The sequence below is a fragment of the Netta rufina genome (assembly GCF_964035555.1).
Source record: "Netta rufina genome assembly, chromosome: 20".
NCBI classification, from domain to species: Eukaryota; Metazoa; Chordata; class Aves; order Anseriformes; family Anatidae; genus Netta; species Netta rufina.
In genome coordinates, this window is record NC_140144.1 from 8974645 (window position 1) to 8991228 (window position 16584).

The following is a 16584-nucleotide window of genomic DNA, read 5'->3' on the forward strand; positions in this document are numbered from 1 at the left end:
CACCCCACACCCAAACACAGTCAAACCACCAAGGGAAAAAAAATATGAAAGAGTAAAACCCCAGAGTTTTCAACCACTGCTCAAAGTACAATGAGTTGTCTTGTTTAGTTTATAGCTTGCTTATTCTCAGGACTTGTCTGCTGTAGAACCAGGAAGACTCCTCATACCAACAAAACCCTTCAAATTTACTTGCTGTAAGTTTAGAATTTTGACCCTAGGACAAAGGAGCCTTGCTTTACACCATCGCTCTAGCATGAGAGATGTCACCACAGCTGCAACCTGTATTGGAAACCAAATACCAAGTTGCTAGCACATTTCACCAGGAAGTTCAAAAACAAAACCCACGGTCGTGAAGGAAAGTTTTATTTTGCTTGTAATGCCCACATCCTAAGGTTAGAGGTAAAAAATAAAATAGCTGCAAAGATGAAGAAAGAAGCAAAACACAAATAGATTTGTACACCCTTAGGAAATCAAGAACAAAAAAATAGGCACAAGTTTACATTCATTAGTTTGATATGGCAGAGGAATGTTCAACCGAGGAGGGGTAAATAAAATCCTACTTTCCCACATCCTTGTATAAGACAGCACAAGTCGTGCTTTTCAAAGCCACGCTGGTCTTGTAGATACAAGAAGGCAGACTTTTCCTCATATATATTTTTTTTTATTAATATATTTTGGCTTTAAAGATTATAGAGACCCTCCTAGAGCCACGTGGCGTAGTCTCTGCATACATACTAAAGTACCCAGTATGTACTTCAACCACTACTGAAGCTCATTACAGCAACCTCCACATAAAAATGAAAGTCATGCATATTTGAAGTTCTGTTTAAGCATCAGAAACTAGTGAAGGGTTTTATTTCGTAGCTGGTAAGCCATCTCAAATCCCCATCAGTGTTAAAATCTCACAAGTGGCAGCCCAGCAGGATTTAACCCCTTGAGAATAAGGGCTCGTTACAAAAGCGGCAAATATCTTGTCTCTTGAGATCTAGCCAAATACATCCCATCTGCTGCTAATACTCAAGCACCTCTTTTGTTAAGCACAAAATGTGAGGGAAAAAAAAAGATTTTCAAGTGTCCCCTCACTAAGCTGGAGGGGAAACAGTTGCTGAGTCCTAGCCTTTTACTCTGCCCTGCAAAGCAGATGAGTTGGTTGCCACTTTCAGCCAAGCACGGCTCTGGAAGAGATGAGTGGGAGCAGCCCAAACCCCTGCTCAGGTTCACATCCAAAAGGAGCTGAATGCAGCCGGAGACAGACCAATGCCTCTAAGGCCAGAGAGCTGCTGGCGCAGGAATACCTCCTCTGAACCCACCAATCTCAATGATCCCCTCTAGAGGCTGCAAGCATCTTTCTTCTGCTTTTCCTCTCAAGTCACAGCAGGATTGGGGAGGGAGAAAGCGCAGTAATGGAACAGGAATGGGCAGCGCAGAGAAGTTTAACCTTGTCCCCAAGAAATAGTAAGTCAGTTCGTCTCCGCGGACATCCGTGGCTTGTGCAGGAACAAGTCAGTCACGGCGGGTGGAAGGGGCTACAAGAAGCTGCAGATGTCCTTGGGGAACATCCACCTTTACCTTCACTGGAAGGGCCGTACAGCCCACGTGGAATAAGGGCTGAGGGAAAGAATAAAACTGCAGTACAACTGTCTTCCATGTCATTGATTAGGAATTTACAGTTTTAATTTAAAAAGCTACAATGCACGTTAGCATTTGCTTCACGAGGACCCTGTTGCAGTGTCCTCTCCTGTGAGGATGCAAAAAGACCGGGGGCAGCCGTCACCGCCCTCGTGCATACACGGAGGGCAGGCGGCCCCAAGCACCGAGACACCCAAAGCACTAAATAAATACACATAAAACAACACTAAAACTCTGAAGTGAACAGCACTGATTGTTTAGAATTACACCCCACCTTGTTACATCAATCTTCACATTTTAGCATCTTTTTAACCACTGTACAAAGCTGCTGAAGTTTCTCTTCCTAATAAAGCTGCCATAGGAGAGCACAGAGCGCTATGAAATACTTTTGGCAAAGCAACTTGCTTCCAGAATTGAGCATACTTTCACATCACAGTTTACACAGAACAGGTGTGCCACGCGTACACAACATCCTCCATTTCCTCTCTCACTACATGCTGCCAGAAGCCAGACACCTCAGAGACCTTTCCTAGTTCCAGTTGCTCTCTTAAATCCTTCCCATAACAATTTATTTCACGCAGCCTCGCTCAGCTCAGCTGCTCCTCACTTCTGCCTCCACATCGCCTTGTTTATTGCATTAAACCTTGTCGTCAGCATAAAAGACACATTGGTCGGATGTGCTTACAGAACAGCTGGTATGTGCTGTGCGCCTGCCCTCTCGCAAGCATCCCAGGAGCATTATTTACTCCTTTTACATCCTCTTGTTTACTCTTTCCCTGCTTGCTTCCTTCCCGCTTTTACCAGCGGAATCCACGTTAGGCATCCGAAGAGGAAGGAAGAAGAAAACTATTCTCCAAATCCGTGCACTGATTTTTCCACTCCTGTGGAAACTCCAGGTTCTTACTTTTTTTTTTTTTTTTTTTTTTTGCCCCTTGCAAAGATAGGGCTGGGCAAGATTTGTGCTTTCTAGCTGGGACAGCACAAGGGATAACAAGTCAATCTGGAGAAAACCAGCATAGCCCATGGTTTTGTGCAAGTCCCCATTTTCTTCCTGAATACCTCCTCGTTCTGAGCCTGGGCTTTGGAGCCTCGTGTGGGCTCAAACAAGAGAAAGGACACGAAGGCCGAGGGCGCAGCCTCTGAGGCATTACAATCACAGAGGACTCGGAAAATCTCTGCAAGCCTTGCACAAAAGCCAGGGCTTCTAAGTCCACACTCAAATGCTGCTGGTATCCACTTCAGCACACAATCCAAAGCGGGCAGAGACTTCAGGAGCCAGCTGCACCTCAGCATCACACGGTGTGAGAAGAGCCCATCTCAGCACTACGAGGACATAGCTGCACATGCATTTGCTATATCACCAAAACTGTATTATGTTTCTCAGGATAAACACAATAAATAAAAGAGTTTTACCTCTCTAGCAGCTTGATCCCAGTTCCCCAGCTACCTGCACAGCATCTCCTGTACATCCCGTCCAGCTGTACACGTCTGCCTTGTGCGTAATAGGAAGGAGCACCACAGAGCACCACTTCTACACCAGTTCCCTCTGCTCGTGCACTTCACGCCCTGCACCTCCTACCCAGTGAAAACTACTGGCGAATTCTGAAATACAGCAAGGCACTTGGAGGGATGTTAGAGACCTTGTGCACGCACGGGCAGGATGCAAATCCTCCCCCTCCTCCTGCCAGCTTGCCTTAAGGGCAAACATAGACCTCAGCAATCTCCTAAGGAAAGATGACTGCAGCACAGAGCGAGTCACCTGGCCCGTGAACAGCCACACAGAGGGAACAGACCCACTTCCTCGGAGCTTCAGACTGCTTACAAAGGTCTGCATTTTACTTCAGTGCTTTACAGAACTATTTCTTCCTCCCTGGGAAAAAATAAAAATAAAAAAAAAAATCCTTGCTTGTCACATTGCATGTGCTAAAATATGTAAAGTAAAATCAGCAGTAATGTCAGTGGAAATACAGCAGAGAAATAGTGATAATAAAAATCCCAAAGCAGAAGAAACCTTGAGAAGCTACGGGTCAAGTGGAGAATTTACCAGTGATGTTCCTGCACCCCACACAGTCACGAACAGCAGGGATCAGCTATCTGCCAGGTAACACGCAGGCAGCACAGGTACGTACGTTGCCCTTTTCATGATATGTGGGCAAAAATCTCAGCCCAGACAGTTCGTGGGTTGTGACACATTAAAAATAATAATAAAAAGGAGGGTGGAACAAAGAAGAAATTCAAACCATAAGCTGGCAAGTGGTCCTGGATCCATCCCAGCAAACAGTACTGGCTACAGAAAGCAGAAGGTCCCACCAGGTTGCTGCGTGTTGAGATAGTCCCGTGGCCACCACTGAACACTGCAGGTCGTTTTATCCAACTCCGGGAGGAAAAGAGTCCTTGTCCAAAACCGTTTTCCTCCTGCCTGACATCAGATGAGCTCCTTCAGAGGCTCGTTTTCGCCGGGAAGCGTGCCGTTCATCTCGGGGGCGCTCTCGGTGCCCAGATACCCCAGGAGGATCTCGCTGCGCCGCCGCGACAGCTGCAAGATGTCTTCTGCCAGCAGCTGCACCGTCGTGTACCTCACGTTGTCGAAATCAAACATGTCCTTCAGGTACTGCACTATCTGGTGCTGCAAAGAGAAGAGGGAGGCTTTACGGTAAGGTCCTGCCAGCAGCACCTGCCCAGACGGCAGCAAGCAGAGAGCCCCAGAAGGAATTCTGTGTCTGCATCCAAGCAGATCTGCCTCAGGCTGGGTATTACTTTTGTGGCCATCTCCCCTTTGCCTCTGGAACAGGACAGGAGAGCTCCTGAAATTTTGAGTGCTGATGTCCATGGCAATATCCGTGCAAACGTTTAATGAATGCAGCATCAGCCCCTGATGGTTTTACCCACAGGCTTTAAGACCAAGTATGGAACCCTTACAGCACCGTGTACCTGGGCAATGCACTCTCTCAACATATGCATATGCACCCTTAATCTCTTCCCATAGTGATTTATCAATTTATATTTTATAAAATGGATCTTCTCACACATCTTCTTGCTATCAGTCATGGCAAATCGCGTTGGGAGTTCTGTCAATCTGCATTCAGTGATCTGTATCTCAAAAAGCAGGGATTTTTTAGAAGGCTTTTGTACCGAGCCAAGTTTCTTAATGCCACGTCAGTCAAAGCCAGCCGCCAAAAGCACACAGCTGCAGCTTGAAGCCGAGAGCCTGCAGGCCTCCCCCACAGCCCAGGTCCAGAAAAGCCACCTTACCTTGAAAAAACCACAGACTTCAGAGAGCTGCTGCTTGGGCCCCAGAAAACCGAAGGCTAGGACAGGGCTGACATGCTCCGATACGGAGTAGAAATGAGAGATAAAGCCATCTGGTACCTGTCACAAGGAGGGGAGGAATCAGTTCTCAGGCAGAATCAGCAGCTTATTCCGTGTTAACTACCAGCTCCTGTGCCAAGAAGCGCTGGGCTTTGGTAACTAAAGAGCTGCCTAAGAACAGCTCTGCCTGCAGAGCTGGTCCAGGGTCCGTGAAGGAGGACTGGAGCTTTCTATCTGCATGTTTCTAAACTACTCTTTCAGGAGAAAAATGAAGATAAAGGATGCCTGATGGCCGGGAACGCTGGCTTTTAAATCCTCACATTAATGATGCGTGAGAATAAACTCAGAGCAGTAAAACACCGGCATTGCACCGGAGCAAAGAAATGACAGCGGGACCCCAAAGCATCAGAGGGGATGCAGCTCAGTTCATTCTTACACCACTAACATTTTGTATTTCATCAAGATGCAGGTGATAGCTTTTCAGCTTCAAATGTTTCAGATTCTTTCCCTTTTAATCCATTTGGCTTACCATCAGAAGCCTTCTTTTTGCTTTCAGAACCGACCAACAGGCAGTTGCCAGGGCCTACAATTAAGAGAGAGAGAGAGACCATCACTCGCTGGGATTACTTCCCAGAAGAAACCAGTTTACCAGCACATCCCCAAAATCCCAAAGCAGGCCCTCTTGTGCCAACAACTCTGAAGTGAGTTAGAAAAATCTTCGTGAACTGGAGGGCGATTTGTCCACTGCAGACAAGCAGAAGTGTTTTTGAGGATTGCTAACACGATCTGGCACAGCTGCCAAATGCCCCAGAACGCAGATAGGAAGCAGACAGCTGGTGGAAGGTGCCTCCCAGCCATCTCCTGTCTACAAAACTCATGTCCTACGTCCACAGTTGGTGGCCAGGACCAGAGGAAAGCGCTGCTATTTGAGCCTCAGCGTCTGCGGAGGTGCCCCCAGAAGGGCTGAGCAGCTGGAAGCAGACATCACCCACGTCTCTCCCTACGTTTTGATCCTCCCGTCCTTACTCATCGTTTCCGCTGTCATCCTTTAACATCTCCACACCATCACTGCTAGCAGCCGCTGCAGACAGCGGTTTATCGGCAGCAGCCAGATGCCTTCAAAAGAAGGCAAGCTTTCCTCTAAACGATTTATGCATGCCAGAAGGCTGTTGCTTAGAGTTTCAGGTGGCATTTCCAGAGAGAAGATGCAGCTCAGCAAGGCCAGCTTTTCCCGAGCCTGAGCTCGCAGCAGGTAGCTCACCGTCTCCTTAAAGCTGTCCGACAGCCAGCGGTTGCGCAGCACAGCCAGCACGGAGGAGGGCGGATTCTCCAGGTCCTCGAAAGCATCCATGAGGATAAAGTCCAGCACGATATCAAAGAAGCTCATGCACACCACCTGTCAGAGAGCAGAACAGCGTGGGAAGGGAACAGGCTTTAAAACAAAAAAGCAATTTTGAAGTAAGAAGACATAATGAGCTGAGTTTTGCCACCAACATGGGACCGAACAGTTTTCCCCTTGCCCTCCTTCACAACATACGCTTCCAAAATAATCCCATTTTCAGCAGTTCTTTCAGTCCCGGGCTGTTCCCCCACAGCCATCATCCTCCAGCTCGTCTCTAACTTTTAGAGAGAAAGCCTTTACCGACCCCTCTTCCCTCCAGCTCCTGCTGGGTGGTTGGCCAGGTCTCTGGCTTCAACGCGTAGTGCAGCATCTCCTCGTAGCTTTCCAGAAAAGCTTTGGGATTCTGGAAGAACAGAGAAATAAAACACTTCAGAAGGTAAAGCAGCTGCAGGCACGTTACCCCAAAGGCTGAGCACTATTTTGAGCTAAAACATCAACACGTGCAACACCCGTATGCTTTGTGCACGAAGAGGTTTTATTTCTGGGAGGCAGAGATGCCCCAGGCTGGGACTTAAAACACTTAGGTTACAGACACCCGTACTCAAACCAAGTCCAGGAAGAGACTGGGAAGTGACTCTCCCTTTTTAGGGGATAACCAGTGGCTAAGGCAGTGAGCTGAGCAGGGGTATGTGGTTGACAGCAAAGGTTTCGTTATCATTTCCCTTTCCTGTGTTTCTTGATGGTGCATTCTGATTCCTCTGGTGCATTCTGTAACCTCTGCTCTCTCTATAACACGAGTGTCAAACTGTGTTCAGACACTGCAGAGAGCCTCTTTCAACAGAATTTGGTTAAACGACGCTAAAAACAGGCATTTTGTTTCTCCCAATGACCACCAGCACACAGATGAAGCTTTCTCCTTGCAACACACGAGGCAAATTGTGGGCTGGGATGGAGCAGTGAGCATCCACGCGTTCACAAGACACAACTGAAACACCACCAAGCTCCCTACCTTTTCAGCCTTTGTCATCAGTCCTATCACCATTTGCTTCCCAACCTCCCCAAAAAACAGCTGATTGCTTTCATCCTCCAGCAGCTCCTGCAAAGGGAACAGAAGGCTCCGTGAGTGGCAGTGGCAGCTTCTGGGCAGCTCTGGACTTCCCAAACGTTCACTTCCCAGAACTAAAGCAGCAACGTGGCCAGGTAAACACCACCAGAGCTGGCCACAGGGGCCAGGGGATGCTCTTCCCCCCAGATCAAGACAGGATTACGAAAGTTAAGCAAGGGGAGCTTGAGCTGTTTCAGCTTTTACTTGCTCTAGAGGGGCAAAGACTTCGTTCCTGCTTGAATTCAGGAGAACACACTGCCAGAAATGTGCCGTGGGAGTGCAGGAGCCACGAGGAAGGCCAGCCCCAACCCACTCACTGAGACATCCTCACCTGGAAGGCCTGCCTGACGCAGTGCAGCTTGGCAAGGAAATCCTGGTCACTGTAGCAGCCGAGGAGCTCTGTCCTGGAAGGAAAGGGGAAGGACTGCATAAACGTCAGTTCTCCTGGCATCCGTGATCCTAACAAAAATGCTCCTCTAAAAAAAATATCCCAGTCTCTGCCTAGGAGAAAGTAACAACTGCGTTCCCTTTGTACAGCTTCTTGGAGGACCACAGCACCCCTACTACGGCTGTTAGAAGTCCAAACAAGCAGGAAAAATACTAAAAGCTTCCTGCCCCAAAGGGTTATTCTGGTTGTAGGGCTGCTCAAAAGCAAATGAGACAGTCACAATCAAAGGGGCCGTGACACCACGACCCCTGACTCCAGGTGGCACTCACCTCAGCGTCCGGCACGCAACCTTCCCTTCTTTCACCAGCTGCAGAGCTTCTTCATAGGCTGCCACTGGTTTCGAGAGATGGAAGGGTATCTCCTCAAAGTGAAGGGAGTCAAAGAGCTGTAAAGGTGGCAAGAGACATGAGAGAGAAAAAAAAAAAAAAAAAAAAAAAAAAAAAAAAGTGACCTCTGATACCTGCAAATACCCAGAGACTGCACACAAGCACGACGTACCTCCTTCAGCTGGGAAACTTTTGTTAGTGCCAATTATTTCATGCAAAGATAATTCTTTTTCCACCAGTTTCAAAGCTGCCTCAGCTCTGACAGCTCAATATCCCCTAAAATTACCCAACCAAGCCACGTTACATTAGATTTACAGTATTTTCCTAGCTGTTTGTGGCACGTTTTCTACAGTAGATGGGAAAATGACAGGTAAATGTTGGTTGGAGAGGACTTGGAGTCACACTTGGAGTCGGACTGGTGCCCACACTAAATCAGGTCAGATGGTTTGTTCTGGGAAGTCCTGAAAACCTCCAAGGAATGAGATCCCCTGACCTTCCCGGGAAGGGCTGCACCATGCCCCTCATGAACAACCTTTTCCTAATATCCACCCAGCTCCTCATTTTATCATCTTCCTCTACTAAGATGTGTTTAACCCTGCTGTCTTTGTGGCTCCCCTCCAAGCAGTTGACCTGCTATGCACCACTGAAACTGAAGTCACCTCTGCTGCGGAGAAGAAGGAGTCCTCGGAAATGGAGCTGTCCTCATCGTCCGTCCGAAGCCGTAACGACCCGTCCGCCAGCGGCAGCATTAAGGTCTTCTCTGGAGGTGGGAAAGGAGCTGCATGTGTTGGAGGTTACAGACCCCCAGTCCTCAGAGCCACCGTGCTTTCTCTTCCAGCCACCCACCCCCCAAAAAGCGCTGTCACCGCTTCATCGCCTGGCTGATGGAGAGAGACAAAAGCATGGAAAGGAAGCTGCCAGCTCACCCAGATCCAGCAGCATGCTGTCCGAGGGAAGCGAAGACCCAAACTCTTCCTGGAGGTGGTAGGCTCGGTGCAAGAGGGACTCCAGCTTCTCTGCAAACTCCCTTTTCTGGGACTCCTCCTTGAACAGACATAAATGGCACGCTTAATTAGTCAGCTGGCAGGGACAGACGGACAGCACAAACACGGGAGGAAATTTCAGTCAAATAGGATTTACAGTTTGCAGATTAAATGGTGAATGAGAACTTAATCCTACGATACAGCTAATAACGCAAGGGAAGGAAAGCTGCTAGACAGCCTAATTCAAACCCTCCGGCATTTTTAGCTTCACTATTTCATTTTCCTGATTAGAAAAAAAAGTGGAAGAAAGAACTTTAACCTGCCATCCAGGAAAACAGGTGTCTTTATAGATCACCTAATTCTCCTGACTTGTGCCTTTAGCCTAATTTCAAGAGGGAACCGTATCAGAAAAGCCATGTTGAAAACAGCAGAGTATCCAGAACTGGATAACAGAGTAAGAGTCCTTGGGTTAAGGTGCTGGGCATAAGCAAAGTTTGCTGTAAGCATGAGTGGGTAGACAAAAAGGAGGAGAAAAGTAAGACTTACACAGCATCTTGCCTTCATGCCCCTGTGTCTGCATGAGTATCTCACCCAGTAGATAGAAGCATTAACAAGAAGCACAAAATCTATTTGGATAATGAATCAACTGTTTGAGTCAGTTGCAGAAACACCATAGGACAGTTCAGGAGGGGACAGCAAGGAGAGAATCCAGATTTGATTCGGGTAAGTTATCCACCACAAAAGGCCATACACGGACTACACCAGGACCTGGCTCCCACCAAGTTACCACTTGGCTTTAGCAATTAACACAAGCAGCTGGTCCTGCTTCTGCTCAGCTCCCTAGGAAGTCCTAGGGACTACCACGATCTCCACGTTTAACACGTTAAAGAGATACAGGCACAACAGTGCCAGGCAAAAAGCTCCTTCTTCCCTCCTCTCAGGTGCTGTGTTTGTTGCAGCCTTTTCCTGCTGCAGCCTCTACTGCTCGAGAACTTGCACGACAGTGACTGACATGATCTGGAAGGTGGGCAGAAAGCTGAAGAATGAGGGGGAGAGACTTATTAGAAAGAGAAAAAAAAAGAAAAATTAAGAATTCGCCCACTCAGGCTACATAAGGAAGCCAAGAATATAGACAGCTCTTAAACATCGTCTAACCCAGCTCTGCCCTTGCTTTGCTCTTCTTCTGCTGCCCTGCAGTGACTCCTCCTAGCAGCCTGGCTGGCCTTCCAGCATGTTCCCCAGCTGCCAAACACAAGAGGGAAAGGCAGGGACCTACCTCTGCGATGCTCTCAGACAAGGTGTCCTGGTGTTTCTTGCCATCCCAGGGCACGGGGGTGCTCGTGCTAGCGCTGTCCCGCTGCCGGATGGTCAGCGCCTGCTCCCACTTCTGCAGGGCCTCCTCGAACAGCTCCATGCCTGGCAATGCAACCAAACAAGCTCAGATCCTCAGGTCAGGTAGGTACAAAGCCATGCAGCAAGAGCCTGCTCGCTCAGGTAACCCAGCGAAGAGGGAATCTTCTCCCCAGGAGAAAGAATCCTTGCCCTTTAAAAGACAGTTTTATTTTCAGTAGAAGTTAACAAGAACATCCCCAAACTCATTAAAATATCCTCTGTGTTATTTTCAAGGTGCTGTTCCCCACAGCAGATGAACCTGATGCTCAGCGAGTAGGAATTGGGAAGCAAATTGTTCACTGGGAAGAAAGAAAAGTTCCTTTAAGTTCTTGTAACTACCGAGTGACTGGGATCAAGGAGAGGACAGGAGAGAGCTGCCTTGGAGAGCACAAAGGTGCAGCCACACGATGCTGGCGATGCTCTGCGTAACTTCATGCTGTGTACTTGTTCTTGCAGTGCCAACCCCGACCCGCTGATGCTCCCCTCGTGCTCGTTTACCTTGCACGTAGAGGCTCTCTGCACTGGAATCACACCCGGCTCCGGCGTCCCCCATTGCCTGGGCCTCCCACGTCCCTGCTGCTGCTGGTGTTGGACTCGAAGAGTTCACTGCAACCATCTGAGGGAAGGGAGCAGAGCAACAAATGCCCGTTGAAATGCCGATTGCCTTGGAGAGGTGAAACCCCTTGCCTCGGAAGGGGAAGGTATCAGCAGGTACCACCCGCCTCCCACCTCGTTTCACGCCACGCTGCCAGCTGCCCAGAGCTGCAAGGTGAGAAGTGCTGCCCTTCCCCACCCGGCACCAAAAAAAACACCTTCCCCACCAATTTACAGCAAAGCTTCCTCAGGAAACTGCGAGGTGTGCAACTGGGAGGCTGAGCAGGACAGCACTGGTGGAGGAGACAGCCTGAGAAAGCTCCACAGCCTTCTGTACGGAATAACATTGGAAGCTGGGGTAGCAACCACAAAAAATAAATTAAAAAAAAAAAAAAAAAAAAAAAAGGAGCAGTTTATCAGCAAAACTACAGCTGAGGACTTTGGCCAAGGGAAATTCCAGTTTGCTTTGTAACCAAACCTCCTCACAGGAGGGCTGACCACCCAGACCCGCGGTGCAAGTGGCCAGCTTTCTCAGATTTCGCCCTAGTGCACGATGTCTTCTCAGGTCTGACACTGAAGTGCTGGGCTCAGGCACTGCCAGTGAGCAGCGTTTCATAATTTTTCCATGAAGCTTTGAGAAAGGTGCCCAAATGGGAGTCCGACGCTAGAGAAGCTACAGTAAGTGGCTGGGGGATGAGCTCTTGCCCTGCCTCTGTCAGTTCATCTCCGTGGCAGGGCAATAAATCACGCTGAGATCCAGGCCTGCAAACCAGTAACTCGCTGCTGCTGACTTATTTACTAGGTGACAACGCTCGGGAAGCCAGACAGGGCAGCAGGGAGAGCCTGCAGCTGTGTGAAGGCTGTTTTGTGCCGTTTTCCCATCAAATAACAACAGCAACGAGGACGAGGTGGCAGCAGCTCCCTTCCCATGCAGTAAAGGGGGTACAGGAGCAGCTTTCTCTGCATGGATACGATCACCAGCAGTGGCAAAAGGAACGTAGGCAGCTTATCTCAAGCACACCAGCCCTCAGCAGCACAAACCCTGCGGCTTCTCCTTCCCCACAGTGGGCTGGGAGCGTGAATGGACGCGAGTCCCCGAAAGGGGAGGAGGCCAGGAATGGACACTGCAGGGTCTGCACCTCCCATCGCAACCAGTAACCCCAGGGGAATACTGGGGCAGGCTGCACGCCCAGCGCCGTGTCAGCACTGCCGCCTGCTGGAGGCACGCTTTGACCAGCGCAGGTTTTTTTTTGTTTTTTTTTTGGCAACTTTCTGCTGCTTGAATCCTCCCAGCACGCTAAAATCAAGCGATGCCCGCATAGCGCAGGGGCTGGCTGCCCGACAGCTGCCTTCCAAGGGGGGATTTTTCCCCCTTCCTGCTAACTAGACACCAAGAGGGGGTTTTGTGGGACGCTGTGGTGGAGGAAGCTGCTGTTCCAGCAGGAGCTTTGAGCACTGGGGATGTAAAACAGGCCTCGAGGGCAAAAACACTCCCCGGCGCTTCTGCCTCTGGTCTGTCAAGAAAAGTGGATATGAGCAGCGAGGGCTTCAGCTTGGTACAGCCTGAATTACCTGTATTCTGTGCTTGGGAGGCTGTGTGCTCACCCTGCACTGTTTCATTACCAGAAATACCTGGTTTTGGCAGTTCACTTGGTTCAAAGAGCCAAACAAGCCGTGAGCAGCCTGCATAGAGGCAGGAGGGCTGCTGGACCGCCCAAACCTCCACCACAGGGGGGAAGCCAACGAGCTCCCCGTTGCTGCAGGACCCAGCCACAGCCCAACCTCACACCTGAGGGGGGCACGGAGAGCCCCGAGGAATCACAGCCACGTCCCACACCGGCCCCTCAGCGGCCGAAAACACCGGATAGACCTTGGGATGCTCCGATTTCAGCTGCACGCCTGCCCCAGCCAGCTCCAGACCATCGCTGTTCGGTTTTATCACAGCCTGCCCTCCAGTTACACCCCACCTCATCTCCTCCAAAGGTTTTGGCATCATCCCTCAGCCAGCACAAACCCAAGAACCCGACGGGCTCGTTACACAGAGGGGTGCTCACGTCTCCCAGCCCACCTGGCAGACCCTTACCGAGGCGAGGCTGTGGGAGGAACTGGAATGTTTGCTGGGCTCGATGGACGATATCCCGCTGAGCGTGTCATTGCTCTTGCTGCCGGGACTCTGGACTCTCTTGCTGGAGTACCCTGCGGGTGGGAAGGTCACACAAAAACAGGGTTTTAGCCGTGCTGGCCTGTGAACGCAGGAGATGGAGACAGCAAGAGCTGTTGGCTGTGAGGTCCCTGCAAGCTACAAAAAGCGTGGTCCAGGTAAGAAACTACAGCAGTCACAGGAAAACCTGGTACAAAGCAAAACAGTTTCACTGCAGCTGTGAAGAGGGAGGGGAAGAGCACCCTGTCAGGTGTGACTGCAGCTAGGCAAAGCAGCATCCGATACCTAGGAATGAGTCACAGATCTCCTCCATGCTCTGAGACATTAAAAACCCAGTATCAGCGGGGGCCTGAGGCTGAGGATTGAATATTCATTCACTGCTGTGGATGGCAGCAGGGGAGCACAAACAGAAAGCAGCGAGGAGAAACTCCTCCAGCTTCCCCCGGGCTGGGCAGAGCACGGACACAGCAGCTGCCAGCGTTGCTCCCGTGGCCATCACGAAGCACACTCACAGATTTCCGTGTTTTACAACCAAAACACTCCCCCAGTGCTGTGCCGAGGAGCTGGGTCAATCACACCCCAAAATCCATCCGAGCAGGTGAAGCTGCCCAAAATCCAGGAGCCCCAGCAGCGTGGGACGGACGCTGCCGACCCAAAGCTTGGCCAAAGCCACCCTCCCCTCCGCCCTCCACCCTGGCAGCACGCAGCAGCCACGATCAATACGCAGCCAGGTCACGGCGTGCCCCAGGCTGTTACCATCAGGGCAGGGTGACGAAACAGCTCCACGCTCCTCCTGGGGCAGGGGGATGGGAGCTACAAGCCTTGGGGCTCGTAAAAAAACCTCCCCACACACAAAGGCTTCGAGCTCAGGGTCTCTCCCATTCCTCCAGTGACCTCGGCACGGTGCTGCAGGTCGGTAACCCCACTCCTCATTAAGGCACTGCGCTAATTGTTTTGCTTTCCTCCCCACCCACTCGCCAGGAACCTTTCTCTTTCTTTGGATGCTATTTTAACAACGTTCTCCTCGCTACAGGGCTTGGGGGCCTCTCCCTTTTCACAAGACCAACCTTTCTTCACGGACGAGACCCTTCTGGTCGGCAGGATGGGCACCGTGATGCCTCCGGGCTTGAAGCCACACTTGTCTGGAGCAATCTGCTTCTTTCGACGCCGACGCCGCTTCAGCTGATGAGCTGCAAGAGCCAACGCAACCGTCCCGAGAGCTGTCGCGAACAGCACCTTGCGCAGGCCTGGGGAGAGCCGCAGCTGAGAGAAGACAGACTTTAAACACAAAAGATATGAAAGAGCAACAATGAAGAACCAATTCCGCCGCCCGTTTTCCTTCTAAGCAGTTGTAAAAAAAATCAGGTAAGCTGAAACATTTCGTGGTGCTCCCCCTCCCAGCCACAGCACAGCTCCCGTTGTCTGCTACACGACTTCACAGCAGGGAAACTGCGGAGCACGGATCAAACCTGGAGAACTTGGTCTTGGTTCTCATCAAAGCACGCTGCAAGATTTGCATGCACCCCACAGCAGATGAGCTCTGAGATACCCGAGTTGAGCTCCAACTCGGGTTATCTGAGCTGTATTGCTCCAAGCGTTGCGTTAATACCAGCAGGAAATATATTTATGATCTTAAAATATACATATTTTATTTTTTTTATGCTTTTGAAAAAGGGAAAGGTCACAGAGGGATGCGGGAAGCCCTCCTCTCCCTACTCCACATCCATCCCCACATCCCGGGCCTCTCAGCAACTTTTCCAAGCTGCCACATCCCCGCAGCACCACCCCCTCGTGCCTCGGCGAAGACTCAGCTAACGCAGGTTCTTCTTTCTCCGCAGACAGCCCTCAGAGAGAAAACCCAAGGAACCACCCAGGAAAGCCTTTCCTGCTCGCTGTACCTGCCCAAACGTCGTGTAAACGAACACGGGGATCTCTGCCACGGTCATTGCCAAGGCCTGGATGATGGACATGCCCTCGGTCCTTCGGAATGCCATGGCTGAGCCAGGACCTCAGCGCCTCCGGGAGCCACAGGTGGGAAGGGCACCGGTGGGTCGAGCTCACGGGGAAATGCAGCTTCCCTCCGCCATCGGGCTCAGAGCCCTGAGGTCAGCCTTCGTGCAGCAATCCTCCTGAAGGACGAGGGGAAAAAAATGAGGCCAGTGGAGGGAACACACAACCCACCCCTCCTCGTGCTGCCCTTCGCAAACAGCACGCCAGCTCGCTCAGAGCTGCAGCAACGCTGCCAGAGCCAGGAGATTTAAAGCATCTCCTCCCCAGCAGCAGCAATTCTTGCTTCTCCTAAGCTCAGGGGCAGATTCCCAAACTGCTCTAAAGCAGCAGCGCCGTCCTTGCACTCAATAGCTGCAACCGTGCCAGAGATTTCCACATGCCCCAGAACTGGCTGCACACGGCCAGAGGGACTTTTTGTCAACCCGTGTATAAAAAAAAATATATATAAATAGATAAAACCCTGCTGCCCCTCAATGTCTGTGGCTGCAGCAAAGCTCCGCTCACGAGCTCCCAACCGAAAGCTGCTTCCCTGAGAGGCTTCAAAGCTGCCAGAGTTTACACAGCGCTCTGCTGGGCAGCGGGGACGCGCTTCACGTCAAGGACAGAGCTCCAGAAGAAGGCACCGCAACGCGGGAGGCGTCTTTTAAACGCCAAACAAAGTTCTGAACGCTTCGGCCCTGCTCTCCCTGCTAGCCCAGCTTCGCAGCGAGCCTCTTCTGCTGCGACACGGAGCCGTGCTCCAGCCCGCGGGGCTCCGGTGTCTCCGCACACCGAGCCGACGAACCCATCCCATAAATCCAAAGCCCACGCACTGCTCGCAGCAACCTGGCACCCCACAGCCCCGCATTTGGCAGCGGTCTCGCAGCAGCAGCACCCGCAGGGAGCAGCCACGTGCGCCGGGCTGGCAGGACAAGGTGAAACGCAGCAAGTTTGGGCTGGAGGTGAGCAAAGAGCGAGAGATTTGGGGGACAGCATCAGGCCCGGGGCTTCCTATCCTTGACGGGTCGGGGGCAGCACGCAGCCAGACGCCAAGGGAATCACCCCTGGGGAGAGCACAGCCCTGCTCAGCCTGGCTTCTAGGGGCACCCCGTGGGGATGTGGAAGCATTGAGCAATGCCCTACACCCCGTGAGGCTCTGGGATCCCAAAGGGATGCCCCATAGCAGCACCGCAGCGTGCAGGGGCTCTGCAAGCGGGGCTCCCCGAGCTGCCTGAACCACTGCAGCAGCCCCCTAACCCCATACATCAACCCCTTTAAACTCCTTTAACTGCCTTGTACCCCTGCA

The 16584-nt window shown here is 51.1% G+C and overlaps 1 protein-coding gene across 2 annotated transcripts; it reads right to left on the reverse strand.

Moving 5' to 3' along the window:
* Positions 1-357: 357 nt before the first annotated feature.
* On the reverse strand, positions 358-15456 carry MIGA2 (mitoguardin 2). 2 transcript variants are annotated; one of them, XM_084298829.1, is made up of 15 exons: positions 15188-15456; positions 14357-14552; positions 13212-13324; positions 11033-11150; positions 10419-10558; positions 9086-9203; positions 8819-8919; positions 8103-8218; positions 7717-7789; positions 7290-7376; positions 6585-6683; positions 6200-6334; positions 5468-5521; positions 4882-4998; positions 358-4255 (listed from the first exon to the last, which is right to left on the reverse strand). In XM_084298829.1, exons 1-15 carry the CDS (start codon positions 15281-15283, stop codon positions 4055-4057), a joined length of 1764 nt encoding a protein of 587 aa, XP_084154955.1. In that variant the 5' UTR covers positions 15284-15456; the 3' UTR covers positions 358-4054. The 2 variants fall into 2 exon arrangements, with proteins under 2 accessions (XP_084154955.1, XP_084154954.1); XM_084298828.1 differs by having other exon boundaries at positions 14357-14567.
* Between the last annotated feature and the right edge of the window lie 1128 nt (positions 15457-16584).